The sequence below is a fragment of the Anticarsia gemmatalis genome, chromosome 20 (assembly GCF_050436995.1).
Source record: "Anticarsia gemmatalis isolate Benzon Research Colony breed Stoneville strain chromosome 20, ilAntGemm2 primary, whole genome shotgun sequence".
NCBI lineage: Eukaryota > Metazoa > Arthropoda > Insecta > Lepidoptera > Erebidae > Anticarsia > Anticarsia gemmatalis.
The window spans coordinates 3,328,952-3,347,963 of NC_134764.1; the positions used below are offsets into that span (position 1 = coordinate 3,328,952).

Below are 19,012 nucleotides of genomic sequence, written 5' to 3' on the forward strand. Positions count from 1 at the left end.
ATTTCAATAAATTAAATACAACATTACAAACATTGATAATTCTTTCATGACCTTCTTTTAGAAACTAAAATATACACATATACATTCTAAAACATGAAAAAATATATATAATTACGAAAAAAAACATTTTCTTAATCTAAATATGTACTACAATTGCTAAAACTACAATATACACCTACATATATTACATACTTGTTTTGAGGATACCAAGAAATCCACGGTTACCTTAAGTCATTGTTAATTAATTTGTTTTGAAAGACTCAAAACAAATTTGCCCTTGGCTCAAAATTATAGCTTGAAAAACTATAGCATATGACTAAATTCGCATAAGTTCTTTTCTTTGAAAGCGTTCAATAATTCCTCGTCAAGACACTCATTAACAAAACTGGAACAGTGCGTATCGTAAAGCACATGTGCTAGAGGCCATTCTAGTTGATGTACGACGACTGGTTGCTGAGAGTGTTGCTGCAAAGCTGATGGCTGGAAGGTAGTATTTGTTGTCGAAGCACGCAACAGCACCAAGCGAGAACGCAGCGGGCGAGCTACAACCTTGTGTCGTCGAACTTGTTGTATGCGAGCCAATGCTGCCTCTATAACTGCCTGTGCGTACTGAGCTGAATGCGTCATATTACCTAACAAACACCGCACGCACGCATCAACCTTCTGTGCCCACGTGGTAGCGCTCTGTAAAGCCTTGTCTAATCTCTCCGTCCCACAGTCCGCCATCAACGTAAACATATGGCGTATCAATGAGTTTTGTAACTCCTCTTCTGTTTGTAAATCACTAAGATGCTCTTCAAGTTCTTGCGCGAACTCGTCTGGTGCATATCCTATACAGAACACCGTTCCTGTTAAACCTGAAACGTTTACACAACATTAAAATTTAAGAGTAAAGCCATCAACTACAACTTTATGGTTTATTAGAAAAAATCTGCACCTTTATCTTCTAGAATTGCTGCAAGTTCAAGTGCTACCAACACACCGCTTTCATAGCCAAGTAGATAGAAGTTATCTTGCAGTTCAGTTTTGTTCGTAAGAATCTGTAATCATAAAGTAAATAATAAAAGGGAAACAATACCAAGGGACTTTACATATCAGTATTGATAAAAAGGCGTTATACGTACGTCAGCACATCTCAGTGCAGTGTCCCGCACTGTCTCTTGTGGATGATCAAGTCCTGGCTGCAGCACCAGCGCCGGCAGCTTGAGACGTTCACACAACACACTGAACCTCTCATGGTGACCCTCCATTCCCGGCACAATGCACAGGTATTGTCCACTGATCTCGAATTCATTATCCGGCTAGAAAATTCATCTCTCATTTATTAACTCTTCTATAACCTTATCATTATTTTTACAAGCATGAATGTTACTTACTTGAACCACATCTTGATACTGTGTAGGTAGTACAACTAAATCTGCTGTTGAAAGAAGCTCGTCGGAGCCAGTCTTAGAGAAGAATGCTGGTAAGCCTTTTATGTTATCAGGTACAGTTTCGGCTATCAAATTTTCCAATTCAATAATTCTAAAAATATATTTTTTTATTTATTAACAAAACAAAATTGGAACTAGTTTAGCTAAGGGTCAAATGGCAAAGGGCTAAAGTCAATTTGGGTAACTGATAAAGGTTTATTTTAGTTTTGCAGACTTTTATCAATTGTATTGTTTTCATATGAAAAAATAATCGAAACTAGTTCAAATTCCCACGTTCAATGTTACCCAAATGATTCTAGGTTACCCAGGTTAACTGTAATACTATCATTAAATTAATTACATAGCACATTGGTGTGAACTTACTTCTCTACTGTCAAAAATGGTATGTCTTTCTCGTCCAGCGATATATTGTGTGTGACGTTCAAGAACGCAGATAACAATGGTACTTTCTCATCTGCCATGCCCAGTTGATGCAAATTAATATCTTTACCTACGCTTCGTGGTACGTTTATATCTGAAACACATTTGAATTCGTATGAATTTGATATTCTACTTTCTTCTCCGATTGTAATAATTTTACATGATGTGTTTACACTTAAATAATAAACATTATTTGCTTTATTAGTTTCTTAAATAAATCTTGGAATTTTATTCAAATATAATCCCTGGTCTATTTATTCCATCTTTTGTCCATCGTTACCTGCTAGTCCGGCAAGTTGTTCCAGTAGTGTCGGTGGCTGCTCATGTTTTTTCCTTGCAATTAGTATTGTGTGATCGCTGATTAGTGCTTGTTCCGCCGCTTCTACCACTTCGCGACTCTCTAACACGTCGTCCTGTTAATGTAACATTACTTATTATACCTTAACAAAATTTCTTAATGTAGTAGGGAATTATAACAGATCTATATTTATTAACTAGTGATCACAAACTATACAATTTTGATTTTGTTCCATAGGTAGTACTACATGTATTAAACAAGTCACATTACAATGTCAACTTACATCACTTAAAGTGGATAGATCTAGATAAGTTGCTGAGTATCCAGCCTTGGCTCTCGATACACAAATATCTTGTTCTGCGTTCTTTGCTGTAGTCACCACAACGAAATACCTGTAAATGTTTTGTTTTATTTATATATTTCTAGCCTATTACTTATAAATGTCTGTAAAACTTTGTATCTGAAAACACTTACTTTAGTTGAGGGCATAATAATCTTGAAACTGAATCTAAATTCTCCAGAGATAGTGAAGGGTCTGAAGGTTGTTTGTTTATGTCGCGAGTTATAACGATGAATATTCCTTCAATACTACCAAGTGTCATAGCATCGTTGAAGAGTGCTGCCTGTGGCCTAACACTTGTTAGATCTTCTATAGACTCTACAACTTCAACACCATTTTTTCGCCACGATCTGAAAAACACAGTTGTATTTGATATTCATTTTATTTATTGTTAATTTTTTAATTAAATTTTAAAGATCAGCAGCTATTTATTACCTTATTTTAATGTTTTGATACGACGTTGACTTGGAACATTGAATGTATAATTTTCTTGCTCCCCGTTTGATAAGTCTGTCTGCTAGTTGAACACCAATAACGTCATCGTCCCATAACAGTATTTGACATTTTTCGGGAGCACAGGTTATTCTGAAATTATATTTATGCGTTTTAAATTATTTAAAGTCCAACAGACAAAGGGTATTTTATTCACAAAAACAAATTAAGTTTAGCATTGGCAACAGGGCCGTAACAGTAAACAAATTTGGATTAATAAAAAAAGATTTAATAAAAATAATATTGAACAGGTAGAAAATATAAAAATATCGATAAAATCTGGAAAAAGTTCAAGATAAGGAGCTTTTTCTCTCGTTATACTTACGAATGTTGCGTTGGAGGTGCATTGTCATGCAAGCGCAACAGCACACGGCCGCAATGCCGGCTCCCCGCCAGCAGGCGGAAGGCTCGCGTCACTTCGTCAGGAGTATATGTCACTCGCGACAACGGCACCACATAGCCTCGTGCTATACCGTCACTTACCATCTTTTGCAAAAGCTATATAAACGACAAAAATACAATATGAAAGTAAACCTTGTGACCACAATCAATATAAGTTAAAACAAAAAAAATATATGTCAAACAAGAAAATGTGTGTAACGTTTGATACACACATATTCGGTTCGGCAATATTTATCGAACAACAAAACCAACTCGGCTCACTTGTCACGGGCCGATCGTGTTCATCTACATATATTTACTTTTGCCGCCTAGTCCGAGTAATCCAGAACTGAATGTGTGTGTAGCAAGGCTAAGGAGTTTTAGTTAAACTTACTTCCATTTCCTGATAGTTGCCACTTGTAAATACCGATGAGAAATCAATAGTTGAATATGCTCTCTGTTTTGTCATGTAAGACATGCCGTACTCGTAGTCTTCACGGTCTTGAATCTGAACCGTGTCAATCAGCATGCCTCCGAATCCGCAACAATTCAAAGACACCTAGACATAACAAATATTATTAAAACTCTTCACCACATTGAGACTCTTCAAGAAAATATGAGAATTTGTGGTCTCTTACATTTCTAAGGCCTTCTTTTACACAGCTAATAACAATATTGCAGCCACGGCCTCCTGTGGCAAGTACTACATTATCAGAAAAACTGATATCGCGTGAGTTTCCAATATGTTCATCTGAAATACAATAGGAATTTAGTGCCGGTTTCACTACTGGATAAACCATCCAATAAGCAGGGTGACAATGAAAGCAAAAAGATTGTAAAAGATTGTACAAATTACACAACTTATTATTTCGGTTCAAATAAATAAATGATTTGATTGGGTAATAAATAAGGTACCTGCGGGTATTAAGGCCTGTCGGGTAATAAGGCCTAAATCACAAAAAACGTACGAAATACAGTAGTTGACGATCAAGATTACTGTCACACAAGCTCAGAGCGTATACAAGTCGCTGCAAAGTGGCGGACGCACTCTAGCACTTCTCCTCCCGCAAATATCGTCGAAATCATTCAGAAGTGCGGTTCAGCAGCACGAATTATAAAAATTGACTCTAGTAAATCGTAAGTTGTTTAGAAAATATCATATTTACAAACCTGTATTGACTGTCCGCTTATTAATTAATGTATGCTTGTCCGTAAATTACCGTTTTAAGAGACTTGTAGTTATAAAAAATATATTATTATTCTTTTCTGTAAATAGGTGGTTGGCGGATATTAAGGCCTATAAAATTTTACAATAGGCCTTATTATACTCCTATTTTTTTAACTGCTATATAAGTAGGAGCGTGTTTTTAAAATGTTTTTTAGTGGTAGTATATACGTAGTTTATATTTTCAATTTATATATTATTGTTTTTAGTGCTTACAGTCACGATGCCTCCCAAACGAGCATTGTGGTCAGAAGGCGATCTGACAAAAATAAATCACAAAAAAAAATGATCGGTACTGTCATGCTTGCAAATAAGATAGAATGGATGATGCAATGAGGCAATGTTCGCGATGCTCTAAGTGGTACCACGAAGAATGTGTCGGTTTGACTGCAGAATATACTGATGATTTTCAATGTCCTGATGGATGCGAATAAGGACATTTTTTTAATTTATTAAGACTACTATGCTTTCTATTGCCTTATGTTAATGATTATTGATGTCAAGAATACTAATTAACTTAGTTTAAGTTGATTTTTGAATAGTTTATAGGATAGGCCTTTTTACCCTACCCTATTATAATAAGGCCTAAAGACAGCGTTTTTTTAAAAGTGATATAATGTTTTAGTTTTAAGCTTTAGAAGCTATTTTTTGTTAAAACTCGGTAGTAATATAAGTACATGACTGATTATTATAAAAACTGGTTGATTATATTGGATATTCTTCATTTTATTACAAATCTCCCTTAGCTAGGCCTTAATACCCGCGGGTACCTTAATAAGTAGATGCTATGAACAGTAACTTGTACCTACCTTTTAATTGAGGAAACATTTTTTTCAGGAACTGTTTTTTCCTAATACTACTGACTGTTGCGAATACTTGACAATCTTGAGCAAGAGCGATAGATATAACAGCTTGACCTAGAGCGCCGGCTGCTCCGTGCACTAACACATACATGCCCGTTTCGAGACGGCCTTTTAGTACCTGAAACAAAGGAATGATTACCAAATAAATTTCAAAGTACCTACTTATTTGAATCTCAACAAGTCTAAAAAATAATTGCATGGGACTTACAAGCGCGTAAAATGCGTGTGCATAAGCATATGGTACAGTGGCGGCGTCCTCGAGGCTCCAGTGTGCCGGCACCGGCCACAGCAGCTCCGACTGAGCTTGTAGCTGAGTACTCGCCGCGCCCGACCTCACTATACCCATCACACGTACACCACTGAAAAATAAACAAAGACCGTAAACAGCTTATTATATTGTCTGGACTCAGAACCTTTGACCAGGTGCGTGAGACTGGTATACTTTTACTAGTCAGCTATCACAGCCTTCAGAACACTGACTTAATAAAAATCTTGATTAAAGTGTCAATAAAACCTTTTAGTAATCCCACTATAATCCATTCCATATACGTTTGAATCACAAGTCGATACTCCAGTAGCTCTTTTCACATCAAACATGTTCATACCGGCGTAATGGACCTGAGAAATTGAATAAAACATAATGACAAGAATGAAGTCAAAGCCACAACTAAAGGGTGTCCCAACAAGAACGCAAGATTTAAATTTTAAATAAAACGCAGATATTTAAAAAAAAATCGTGTAAGCTTTATTGTATCGTAAAGTAGAGAAGACGAGGTTATCTATGGAACAATACATCGGGCAGATGGCCGCCGCGGCTTTGCTGGCACATACGCGATCTTTTAATGAAATTTTCAATGACTGTTTTGCATAAATGCTGCGGTATTTCATTAATACAGCGTCCAATTTCCTCTTTTAAGGCTTGAGTCGTCGTCGGCTTATTCGCATAAACCATCGACTTTAAGAAACCCCAAAGAAAAAAGTCTAATGGTGATAAATCACATGATCTAGGCGGCCAATTCTGGTCTGCAAAACGTGAAATAACACGATCGGGAAATGACTGATGCAGCAATTCAATTGTTTCTCTGGCTGTATGACATGTGGCGCCATCTTGTTGGAACCACATGCCCTCCACATTCATTTCTTCAATTCTAGGCACGAAAAAACTGGTTATCATTTGACGATACCGAACACCATTGACAGTTTGCGCTTGACCTGCCTCATTTTCATAAAAAAAAGGTCCAATGATTCCTCCAGCCCAAAATCCACACCACACAGTGACACGTTGTGGGTGCATTTGCTTCTCATGAATCACTCGAGGATTTTCTTCACCCCAAATGCGACAATTCTGCTTATTGACGAAGCCATCAAGATGGAAATGGGCCTCGTCACTAAAGATGATTTTATCGGCAAAATCAGCATTTTCATGTTGTCTTTCCAAAACCCAATTAACGAACTCCCTTCGCTGTCTATGGTCAGCTGGCTTCAGTTCTTGAGTCAATTGAACTTTGTATGCATGAAGATGCAAATCTTTCGTTAAAATTCGCTGCATAGTGGATTTGGAGACACCAATTTGCTGAGCTCGGTGTCGAATTGAGGTGGATGGATTTTGAGCGACATCATCACGTACAGCTGCAACATTTTCGGTCGATCGACCTGGTCGAAGGCGCGTTGTTGTCTTTACATCACTAACAGACCCAGTTTCAACAAATTTTTCCATTAATCTCTTTACAGTTGACTCTTTTGGAGCATTATTGTGACCCCAAATTGATCGCAATTTCCGAACTGTAGCCGCAAAACTTTCACCATTTTGGTAAAACAATTTCACAATGAGAATGCGTTGTTCAATCGTGTAGCGCTCCATTTTTACTAACCTCGTACCTTAAACTAATAAACAATAACACGTGTTCAAATGTCAAACAATGACACTTCGAATGCCGCCAAATTTAAATCTTGCGTTCTTGTTGGGACACCCTATATTTTTATAGTTGGTATATTTTTAATGATACACACCGTTACAGTGAGATTAGTTTGTTCAAGCTGAGGAGTTTCTATCCAGTGTAACGAGTCCAGATTTCCAATTTCTGCACACTGAAGGCTCATATTTTTGGCCATATTATCACCGTTAAGAGCAGCCCCATTCGGCTAAAACATTAAAACATAATTTTTATGTATTTTTGTGTGCTTTACATATATTCTGTCTGGTAATCTACTCACTTTACTGACTTCGGAAGATGGAACATGCAATTCATATTTCTGTAGAGTATGATTCACTGGAGGCAGATTACGGAATTTAACGTTCTGTATTAAGACTCCACCACATCTGAAATTAAGATATTTATATAAAACTCAACTGTATTCAATTATTTCTCAACTATTTATTTCAATAAAGTTTTAATAGCTTACCTAGTGAGTTCGTGAACTTCATTGATGATAGCTTTCATAACAAGTTTTCCGTTCAAATCATAGGTTGTACTATCAGCATGTTTCTTTACATCAATAACTATTCTTCTTATTTGTGTGGGCAGTGAGACAGCGTCATGTTGTTGTCTCAGCACGTTCAGTTGCAACATGCCGTCGATGAGCGTCACCCAATTGTCGCGCCACACTAGGTTTGCTTCAGTCAATGATTCGTTTGCAGACTCGATGCTTAGTAACTCTCCGTTATACTTGTAATCTCTTTCACGTAACAACTGATATATATCGTCAGATGTAAACGCTGCGTTAAAGTCACTTGCGTTATTATCAGTGTAATATTTTTGAAGTCTATATAATTCTTCTTGATTAGCGTTCATATAGCCAGTAGCAACTCTGGAGCACTCACTAGTAATCTAGAACAAATATATTTCCTTTCAACTTGCTTTCTCTGTATATAAGAATAAAACTAAAACTAATGATTTCATAATGATGTAACCAAATAACTGATAAAGATACTTATATACTTCTAAATACATACTTATATAGATATATTAACCACCATATTCAGAACAGATAGTCGTGATCATCACACAAATATTTGTCCCGCGTGCGATTCGAACCCACCACACGCGCGCTACGGTTATTGCGGCGAGGTGGCCACGATAACCACCGCGCCAAATGTTAATCAAACAAGCCTAAATATAAAAGAATACTGTCTAAAACCCGCAGTTACCTCAAATCGTCCAGTTCCCCTGTGTAGAGCAACATTGAGCTTAAGAGGCCGCTGGTCAAACAACAGTGGCTGCGCGTACAAGTGCACGTCGAAGAACTGCACCGACACGCCTCCTCGCGGCACTCCTGCGTTCATCGCAAATGTGTCCCACGCAGCTACTAGAGCAGCAGCGAATGGATAGCACATTTTTCCTGAAATAAAAAGAAAAAATAATGCCAATGTTGTTTATTCGGTGTGTTGAGTTTAGCCTTTAACACAGAGGAACGCGATATGTATAAGATGGTCACCCATCCACAGAACAACCTCAGAGATCGATCCGCGAGCTGTTGTTAACTAAGCCACGAACTCCTTTTAATCTATACTAATATTATAAAGCTGAAGAGTTTGTCTGTTTGTTTGTTTGTTTGTTTGTTTGAACGCGCTAATCTCAGGAACTACTGGTCCGATTTGAAAAATTCTTTCAGTGTTAGATAGCCCATTTGTTGAGGAAGGCTATAGGTTATATATCATCACGCTACGATTAAAAGGAGCAGAGTACCAGTAAAAAATGTTACAGAAACGGGGAAAAATTCACCCATTCTCTCTTATGTGACGCAAGCGAAGTTGCGCGGGTCAGCTAGTCAGGTAATAATAATAAAAAATATGAACAAAATATGCTAACTGCTTAAGCAACAATTCATAATAGGTAATCTTCAAGTAATATCGAAAGACCTAGCTCAGCCCAAACAAAAAAAAATAACTCGGAAAAAGTTTGCAACAATATTTTTACAAGATTTTTATTTACCTCGTATGACATTGCCTTGCAAGTAACTATACTCTGGATCATGAACAGACTTGACGAATTTACAAGCTGATGCTGTCTTTTTACGCTCATCGTTGATCTTAGTAACAGCCCTGAAAAATTTAAGTTGGTTTCTGTTGAATTAATTTTTAAAGAAAAAATGTGCAATAAAATTGAAACTGTAATTTTTTTTACCATTTTTCAACATGAACCCACTCAACCATATGAGACAACATAGGTGTCTCTGTTGATACCGGAAATTGGACTTTCGGATACAAAGCTTGAACTCTCGGGGCATAACCTTCCATGTATAAACTGAAAACAAATAATTTATTAATGTTAAATTATATTATTAATAAAATGTTAAATAATTTGAATTTTGAATTTTTATTCCTGAATCTTTTACCGTAGATAACCTATATTGTTTTTAATTAACCTAAGACCGTCAGTTATCCAAACAACAATAAATGTCAATCAGTATCCCACAAAAAACATGTTCATGAAAAATGTTGCCAAGACAAAACCATATAGCTACAAAAGCTAGCGCTTTCCAAAAGTAATCAGTATCTCGTAGAACCACCTATAGGCCCCAACTTTACAAACTATTAAAAAAAATTTAGTCTGCACATTTTATTGCTACAAAAGCTATTGTACAACAGAATAGTAATAAACATTGAATAGATTTTTAAGTTCACGCCCCTACGATGAATAACAAATGATTACATTAATTACCCGAGTATTTACATTTTTTTTTGGCTATTTTTTTTTTAACTTGGTTCGTATTTTTTTATGCTGGTTTTGGGTTGTACTAACTTGCCAATAGCCTGAAGCAAGAACAGCGCATTATCTGGGTGTCCACGACGGGTGAGCGGTACGTGCCGGCAGCTCTCCGATAATGAACGCTTTAGAATAGCCTGCAGAAGACCGTGAGGCGCTATTTCTACTAGCACAGCATTACTTGGTATCAGTCGTGACGTCTCTTCGAATAGCACCGGGTTCTGGATAATAAAAAGAATACTTAATATTCAAGCCACAAAATCTAAAACCAAAATTACAAACTTCAAGCATCCAACACATCAACCGCAGTCAACTGCATCTTCTTCTATATATCAATTTTAAAACTGTATTTGAGTGAAAGAACAAAACACTGTATTACTAATCAGATCTATCGAACTATCTACTAATAAAGGCTGCGTTCGGTTATTAGTTCGACAGTGATAAAACATAGTTAATTATAATATGACACTATCACTTACCAGTAGATTGTTCGTATGATATTCCGCCGAGCACAGTTTAGCAGACTCTTCGTTCCACTTGTTTTGTGGAACAGAAGATGATATCCAACGTTCGCTCCTGGGTTTCGGATGTTTAATCACTTCATTCAAATATTTGAGCAGATGAGGTCCTATAAGATTAATTATTATTATAGTCAATATTTCAAACAGAGTAAATGTAGTAGGTCTGACAAGGTTGGCCGATAGGATAGTTAAGTATGTGTAAGGGCTGGATAAAGGTGGCACAGAATAGAATTCAGGAGGTTTAAGCTCTACACGGAAAAGTTGTGAATAGTGATAATGAATTCAGATATAGTGTAGAAACATAATATTCTTACCTGCGTCAGCAATGTATCGTGAATGGTACGCAATATTGGAGCACGGTACTTCCTTAGCAAAGACGCCTTTAGCAGTCAACTGAGCGACAAACTCGCGCATCACATCAGCTGGTCCAGAGATAGTACTGGAGCCAGGTCCATTGCGACAAGCTACGTCTATCTCAGGTGGACACATCGTTGATATCTAAAATAGTACATTTTAGTTGAAATCTTTCAAACTAACGTAAAACTATAACATTCAATTTAAAGCCAAGTTTTTTATGATCAGAAAACTTTATTGATTTAACCAATTTGTCACTCTGGCTTCTCCATATTATTATATTATTATACCTATTTCAATTTCAAACTAAGAAATGTATGGCCTTAGTGATATACTTACTTGTTTATATCCGAGACCCACAGCAGCCATGGAACCACGAATCAACGGGGTCTGGAGTGAAACTAATCCACGGCTGTAAGCTGCTAATATCATCTCCTCCGCCGTCAAGCAACCATCTCCATACGCGCATCCCAGTTCACCCACACTGTGACCTGAATTGATAAATCTAATATATAAAATTCTCGCGTCACAGTTTTCGTTGCCATACTCCTCCGAAACGGCTTGACCGATTTTGATGAAATTTTGTGAGCATATTGACTAGGTCTGAGAATCGACCAACATCTATTTTTCATACACCTTAGTTTTTTATATGGCAAAGCAACGTTTGCCGGGTCAGCTAGTTAATGTATAAATATTGTAAATTGTTTTCCAATATCCCAACAACTCAAGAGCCGATCCGCACTTGGCAAGCGTGGTGGAATCAAGGCCTAACCCCTTTCTCATTATGGAAGAAGACCCTTACCCAGCAGTGGGACAGTAATGATTTGTATATATATTTTATTTTTTATCCCAACAAATCGATTTACTTACCAATGATACCATCAGGTACTAGTCCTAACTCGGTCAAAATATCGGTAAGACCAATCTGAACGGCAGCAATTCCGACGAACGAATGCAGAATATTGTCAAATATCGTCTTGTCAGTAGATGTAATTATATGAACTATATCAATTCCTTTTGGCTCCAATACTTTTCGACACCTGTGGAGAAAATAAGTGTTTTATCGTGAACTTTTAATCACGGTATAACAGCGACTATAATTATAAAAGCTATGTACCGTTCTATTGCAGCTGCGAAGATTGGTATACGCATGAGTTGTGCGCCCATACCGGCCCACTGCGAGCCCATACCACTGTACACGAACCATAAAGGTTTTCTGACGTCATCGAAGTATTCAGCCTTTTCACATAGACTAACAGTTTCATTTTCGGCATTGGTATCTAAAATGGCAATACATATTTTTTATAAGGCAGTGTACTTTAGTCAAAAAAGTATAGTAGAAATATACGAGACGCGATGTGATGCTACATCATATGACGTCTTTTTCCGTAGACAGAGACCATAGAATGAAGCTACGTGTGCCAAATATCCATATTTACAATATAAAAGACTAAAAAACTTTATAAAAGCGTTTGTTAGTTTGACCTGCCTTCATATCAATTTATTTTAACATTATTGATTTTTACATCGTAGCTCAAGTGGGAGAACGCATTAATTATTTTTACGTACCAAGTACAATGTATCCTCTTCCTAAATGTCCAGAGATGTTATTAGAATGTATACTATGTAGCAATGCTATTTCTTCAGCATCGACTGGATGGGACTTCAGTATATCAAATACCTTCACCACAGATGACTCCTGTCTTCCAGACAACGTGACTAGGTGCGGTATTGTGGATTTATAACGAGATAAATCCTGAAATTTAATGCGAAAGCTAAAGTGAAATATGCAATCCTGGAGTTATTAAATAGCATAAGAGAAATTGATGTGGTAGTAGATGATAAAGTTATCTTAAAGGGTGATAGAAAGATATAAAACTAATAAACGTTAAACTGATCGTGAAGTAAATTGATAGGAGAACGAAGGTTTACCTAAAAATTTTCAGAACCACTAAGATTATAACTAAACAGATTTAGATGAGATGATAAGCCAGCAAATAGTACCAGATATCTGGCAGAAAGTACTGCGACTGAAAATAATGTTATTCATAAGTAGATTAGATTAGTAACATGCGCCATAATTAATTCAGCAAGTAATTTTGATAGATGCCGTAAAGTTACAAAAATATTACCTTAGGTTTGTAATGTCCATTCAGTAGGACATGCGAGTTGACTCCGGTACAAGACATGCCGTTGACGGCGCTGTAGCCGCGACCGAATACTTCATGCTCATTAACAATGCGCATACGATTGTCTCGCAGTGCCAATATGTCTTTGCGCGGCTTCTCACAATTCATAGTAGCTGCAAGCTTACCGCTGTGGTATGCTAACAACACCTATACAAAATAACATTTATTTAAATTTCTTACTGAAGTTATCAAGTTTTCTTTTTATGTATAAAAATCTTGTCATTTAGAAACTAGGTTTCAATAGTCTTAACGATTAAAATACATCAATAAATTGAAATAGGATTTCAAATCCCAAAAAACAATTTTCATGTAAAATGTTGCCAAGACAGCAACAAAGTTTGCCCTGTGAAACAGATATCAGATTTCATGTAGAGCCAAGCTTCTGAATCTACACGGCCTAATTGTACTGACCCTAACTTTAACGTCAAAAAGACTTATAAGAGAAATGCGTATAAGTACCTACCTTAGTGATACCGGTAATACCAGCTGCAGCCTCCGTGAGGCCAACATTCGAAGTAACGCTACCAACAAGGAGAGGGTCTTCTCTATCCTCGCAATATACTTTCTCAATCGCTTCTAATTCAGATTTATCCACGTCTGGAACACCTACAATATGATCCATGTAAAACATTGTTCAAAATCGATTCAAAGACAAATGAAGTACAAGACATTCAAATTTTGTTTGCTTTTACTAGAAACAACACGGTGTGTTTGAATAATTTATGTAAATTCATTATTTAATTACAATGGATTTTTCGATCAAAAATTGTATAATGCTGTGGTGTGTTATGCAAAATTATTCTCTTACAGTAAGGTCAAATCAAATTAAATAGGTTAAATGCATTGCCGTTGTAATTTAGTTGCAATAACGATAATGAATTTAAGCAAGCCACGCCAAATTTTCAAAATAAAGTTGTTTGTACATGAATTTAAAAGAAGATACTAAAAGTATACTAGAAAGTAGATTGAAATAGGCCAGATGCTTTTAATAAACAAAACGAGATACAAGTAAAATTATATATATTCGCTTAGCCTTTGTTCCAAACTATGTAGGAGTCGGCTTCCAGTCTCACCGGATGCAGCTGGATACCAGTGTTTTACATGGAGCGACTGCCTATCTGACCTCCACAACCCAGTTACTTGGGTATTAACACGATACCCTTCGGTAAGACTGGTTGTCAGACTTTCAAGCTTCTGACTACTGTTAACGACTGTCAAAGATCTTCGAAAATGACAGCCGGGACCCACAATTTAACGTGCCTTCCGAAACACGGAGATACTCGTTATGTATAAGATGGTCACCCATCCACGGAACAACCTCGGCAAGCGTAGCTTAACCTCAGAGATCGATCCGTGCGGCTGTTGTAAACTAAGCCACGAGCTCCTCATACAAGTAAAATTATATTGATCGGTTTTAAATGTTTCTTTAAAGCTTCTACTGGCATGTACCTACAAAGTTTAATTTTGAAATCTTACCTGTACCGTATCCTTCTACATATTCAACGACCTGTGGTACAACTCTGGCCTCTTCGTAGAAATCTTTTATGAACTTCGCTGTATTGTAAATGTTGCGGTCATATCCAAACTGTGGCCCTGTTTCAGTATTCTTTACCGATATAAACTCATTTTTAACATGTACTAATTCAGCGTAACACCTGCAGATATAACGAAATAAGAAATTAAAATTAGTGAACATACATATTGTATAGTTACGAATGTACGAATTAAGGCCAAGAACATTATATTTACCTTAGAGCATCCTTTGACTTCTGTAAAACAAGAACGTTAACCGCATCGGATAGCGCATAGCCTTGAGCGTTCTCTGCAAAGGAATTCGTCTTCCCATCTTTTGATACCAAACCTATTCTGTAGTGAGATAAAATTATATTCATAAAACCACTCTTACTTTTCTTAATCGGTTATCAGAAAAACATACACGCCATTTACATATTTAGTAGCACAGTTTTCAACTAAACTATTATAGTATAAAATATTGAGGCTATAAAAACATACAAAATACATGATGCAGAAAAGCATACTGTCAATGTATTCCTTCATATGTTCCCCTAAATAGGAATGTTCTTCGAATTCGAGGAGAAACCTAAATCAGACCTGATCAGACGCCACAGCCGAAATCGATCGGAAAGAAATCCATGTAATTTTTCGTTACATTCTAGTAATCATGGTACAAATTTGAATTTTGCGCATATCTCAACGAATCAAGAAACAAGTCATAGAAAATTATAAAATGCTTACCTTGCATGATGAATAAACGCCTGAGGATGCAAACACAAATGAGCACCGCCTACGATAGCTGCTTCACAGTCGCCACGACGAATTGCCAAGTAAGCCTGTTCTAATGCTGTAGTTGAACTGCAGTCAGCTTCGTCGATAGCCAACGAAGGACCCTTCGTGTTCAACCAGTAGGATATGCGGTTCGCAAACATTGTTTTACTAGAGCTATAATGAATATAATTTATGTAGTTTGATGTTGTAAGAAAATATTATGGTAAGTTGCTTTCTATTTGACATAATTTGTTATATAAAACGAAACTGTAGTAATATATGAAAATTATAAAAAAATATGGTCAAAATTTAAATTAAAAATCAAAGAGAGGGTGCGCTATGCGCCGAAATACTGCTCCGCATCGCTGACTACCGGGAACGTTCCTAGGATGCTGGCAGCCATTGCCACGTTTTATGACAATGCTTATTTTTTGTGCGTAGTAATTATTCGACGATTAATTATTTATTTACTTGACATTTGCAAATAGTTGACAAAAGTGTTCTTTTATAACAAGAACACTGAACATGACATTACTTTAACTATTAGGTCGGGGAATAAGTCTTTTCGCATTATAGTATGTATGAACTTGTAATAAAATCTCTTTGGCTTCAAGAATCACAAATGAGTACACGGTTCATTAGGTTTCTTTCAGTGAGCTCGCGAAGTACCCAAATATCGAGTTTTTTTTGTGTAGACTAAAGATTTTATTACAAGTTCATACATACTATAATGCGAAAAGACTTTTTCCCCGACCTAATATCATAAACTGTATTCTACACGGTCAACTTTAAAATAATAATATTGATATGATTTATAACTTACCCTATTATTCCGAGACCAAATTGTGAGACTGAATTGATGAAACCGTCTTTTTCAGTATCAGAGAATGAGCTTCCAATGAACACGGCTACTTTTTTACCGTTAAAGCATCCCGGACTGAGACCTGCCAGAGTTATAAACTATAAAATACATATTACTTTATTCAAGTTTGTTAATAAGCATGCTCTTACGTTAAATCATTATATTTTGCTGCTGAATTGTATGATATTTGGTTCAACTTGGTTGCTACCAACGACTTGATGCATTGAAAGATATGTCAATTATTGTAACTCAATTACCTTATTTATATTTCGATACTAACAGTTAAACAGATCGTTATAACATTATAAAAGTGGGTCATACCAAAATCAATATTTTAAGGGCTTTTTCTACAGAATGTGTAAAGGAACCCAATGAACGATGCGCTAGTCACGTAGGAACACTACCGCACAGTACACAGAAACAATCATAAGCATTAACAAATGTGTACTTGTGGGACTGTTAAATAATTTTGCAAAAAAAAACTTTTATAAGTAAGTAAACTTCTCTCTCGGGAAAACAACAAGGGTGGGAGAGTATTTTTTAAATTAAATGTTGTTAAACTTACCCGCATCATAGATAGCTTGGTATGTCTGCTCAAGCATTTTGCGCGACATGGGGTCCATGTAATTACATAGTCTGTAATACACGGTAAAGAACTGCGCGTCGAAATGATCCAATCCTGGAGCTTTGCCTACGTACTGGGCCAATTCCGGGTGTTTATAAGCCCATCGCAAATTTTCGCTAGTTATTGGGTTTTCCTGAAAAACTCTTTCGTTGAACGAATTTGCCACCATTTTATACAGTATCACGACTATTTATATTTCAAATGGTGTAATATTATTTAATTAAAACAACAATAATTGATTACAGCTCTTAAATTTTAAATGCTTACAAAAAACAAAAGAACAACGCCACAAAAAAAATGCTATTCTTTTCTTCACTTTTCAAAACCCATTTATTCTTTTTATTTTATTTGGCCAGCACTTTTTGCACGACAAAGTATAAAAGATTGAAAACTTTTTAAAATTGATATTCGAACTATTTCTTTTACATTATGTATTGCAATAAATTATTTTGATGTTATTGTACGTAGGTATTTTGAATTTTGTGACATGACCAATATTGTACTTCACCTTATTATAGAGAATTTCAGAAAATTCCTTGATATTATTTGCTTCTGGGTAGAGACCTGAAATACCAGAGATGACGATTCTGTCGCCGTCTGCTATTGATTCTCCTGGCGATGGCGGTTTAATGAAGTCTTGCTCTGTTGAAACGTGAACCTCCGGCGTTGGTGTCATGGTGGAATTAAATGATTTTCAGTAAAAAAGAAACGTATAGGATTATTTTACAAAAGCAAGTACTAATTTTAAACTAGATTTTTCTGTTATTTGTCGCACACGAGTTTACTGCAGTGTCCCGTAACTTTGTGTGACGCTAATGTTATACAACATTTTTATAGACTTTGAAGTAATTGTTTTCATTATATAATTTGACTTAACAATGGCCGATTAGCATCAAATAAGGTCAATCTGTGAAGATATCACCTTTTTTAGTGTTCCTGACCAGAATTTTAAAACAGGTGTACTTATTTGATAAAATTGTGTTATAAGCTCTTAGCAATGATATAACTATAATAACACCCGCGCGGATCAATTTCTGAGGTTAAGCCACGCTTGCCGAGGTTGTTCTGTGGATGGGTGACCATCTTACACATATCGAGTTCCTCTGTGTTTTGGAAGGCACGTTAAATTGTGGGTCCCGGCCGTCATTTTCGAAGATGTTGACAGTTGTTAACAATAGGCAGAAGCTTGACGGTCTGACCACCAGTCTTATCGAAGGGTATCGTGTTATAACCCGAGTAACTGCATGGGCTGTGGAGGTCAGATAGGTAGTCGCTACATGTAAAACACTAGTATTCAGCTGCATCCGGTGAGACTGAAAGCCGACTCCAACATAGTTTGGAAGAAAGGCAGAAAAGGTATTGGAGTGTATTCAGAACTAGTATACATGTACAGGGCCTTCATTGTGGCCAACCGGTAGTATATGTGGCAGCTGTGCAGAGGTATCAGATTCGAGTTCCAGGCATTTCCAAACACAAAATTTGTTCCGGAGGTTTACAGTCAAATTCCGGTGCATTAAATATGAAAATGGTGGAAGATGGCTCTTAAAGTCTTGTCGCATCGCCGCAGTAAATAAATATATGTTTCTAAAAACGTCACTGTCCGAGGATAGTGTCTGTCGTAGCTGAATACTAGCCAAGAAAAATGTATGTTCTCTTAGCTACATATTTTCAAAACCTCTTTTTTGTAATATTTTAATAAAAACCTAAACAATCAGGTAGCATTATTTGGAATTAAACATTTCAATAAATTTCTGATGTTTTTGATGAATAAAGAAAATAAGAAGATGCTTCAGAATAAAGGGTTTTCGAAGAAAACATGTTCAGCGACTTTTGGAACTGAACATATTTTTTTTCCATTTATTATGTTTAGCTGTAAGTCAGAATACTACTTATACATATACATTACTAAGGCGATAGACTTGCTATTACTTGGGACCAACAATATTAATGTCAAAACATGGGTAGGTATATTTCACGCCTCGGACTTTTATATCATTCACTTCGGGTAAAATCGTTG

General features: G+C 36.3%; 1 protein-coding gene across 1 annotated transcript; it reads right to left on the reverse strand.

Moving 5' to 3' along the window:
• On the reverse strand, positions 1-17,779 carry LOC142981874 (fatty acid synthase-like). Its single transcript, XM_076128013.1, has 36 exons — positions 17,504-17,779; positions 16,936-17,128; positions 16,332-16,452; positions 15,479-15,682; positions 14,972-15,088; positions 14,699-14,877; positions 13,686-13,828; positions 13,166-13,369; positions 12,603-12,789; positions 12,151-12,313; positions 11,904-12,073; positions 11,373-11,524; positions 10,994-11,177; positions 10,638-10,786; positions 10,195-10,379; positions 9,577-9,696; positions 9,385-9,494; positions 8,601-8,791; positions 7,856-8,280; positions 7,667-7,772; positions 7,463-7,594; positions 5,967-6,070; positions 5,661-5,811; positions 5,399-5,570; positions 4,003-4,115; positions 3,759-3,923; positions 3,309-3,481; positions 2,927-3,076; positions 2,626-2,841; positions 2,435-2,543; positions 2,134-2,266; positions 1,797-1,947; positions 1,377-1,524; positions 1,125-1,301; positions 938-1,040; positions 1-857 (listed from the first exon to the last, which is right to left on the reverse strand). Exons 1-36 carry the CDS (start codon positions 17,669-17,671, stop codon positions 304-306), a joined length of 6,222 nt encoding a protein of 2,073 aa, XP_075984128.1. The 5' UTR covers positions 17,672-17,779; the 3' UTR covers positions 1-303.
• Between the last annotated feature and the right edge of the window lie 1,233 nt (positions 17,780-19,012).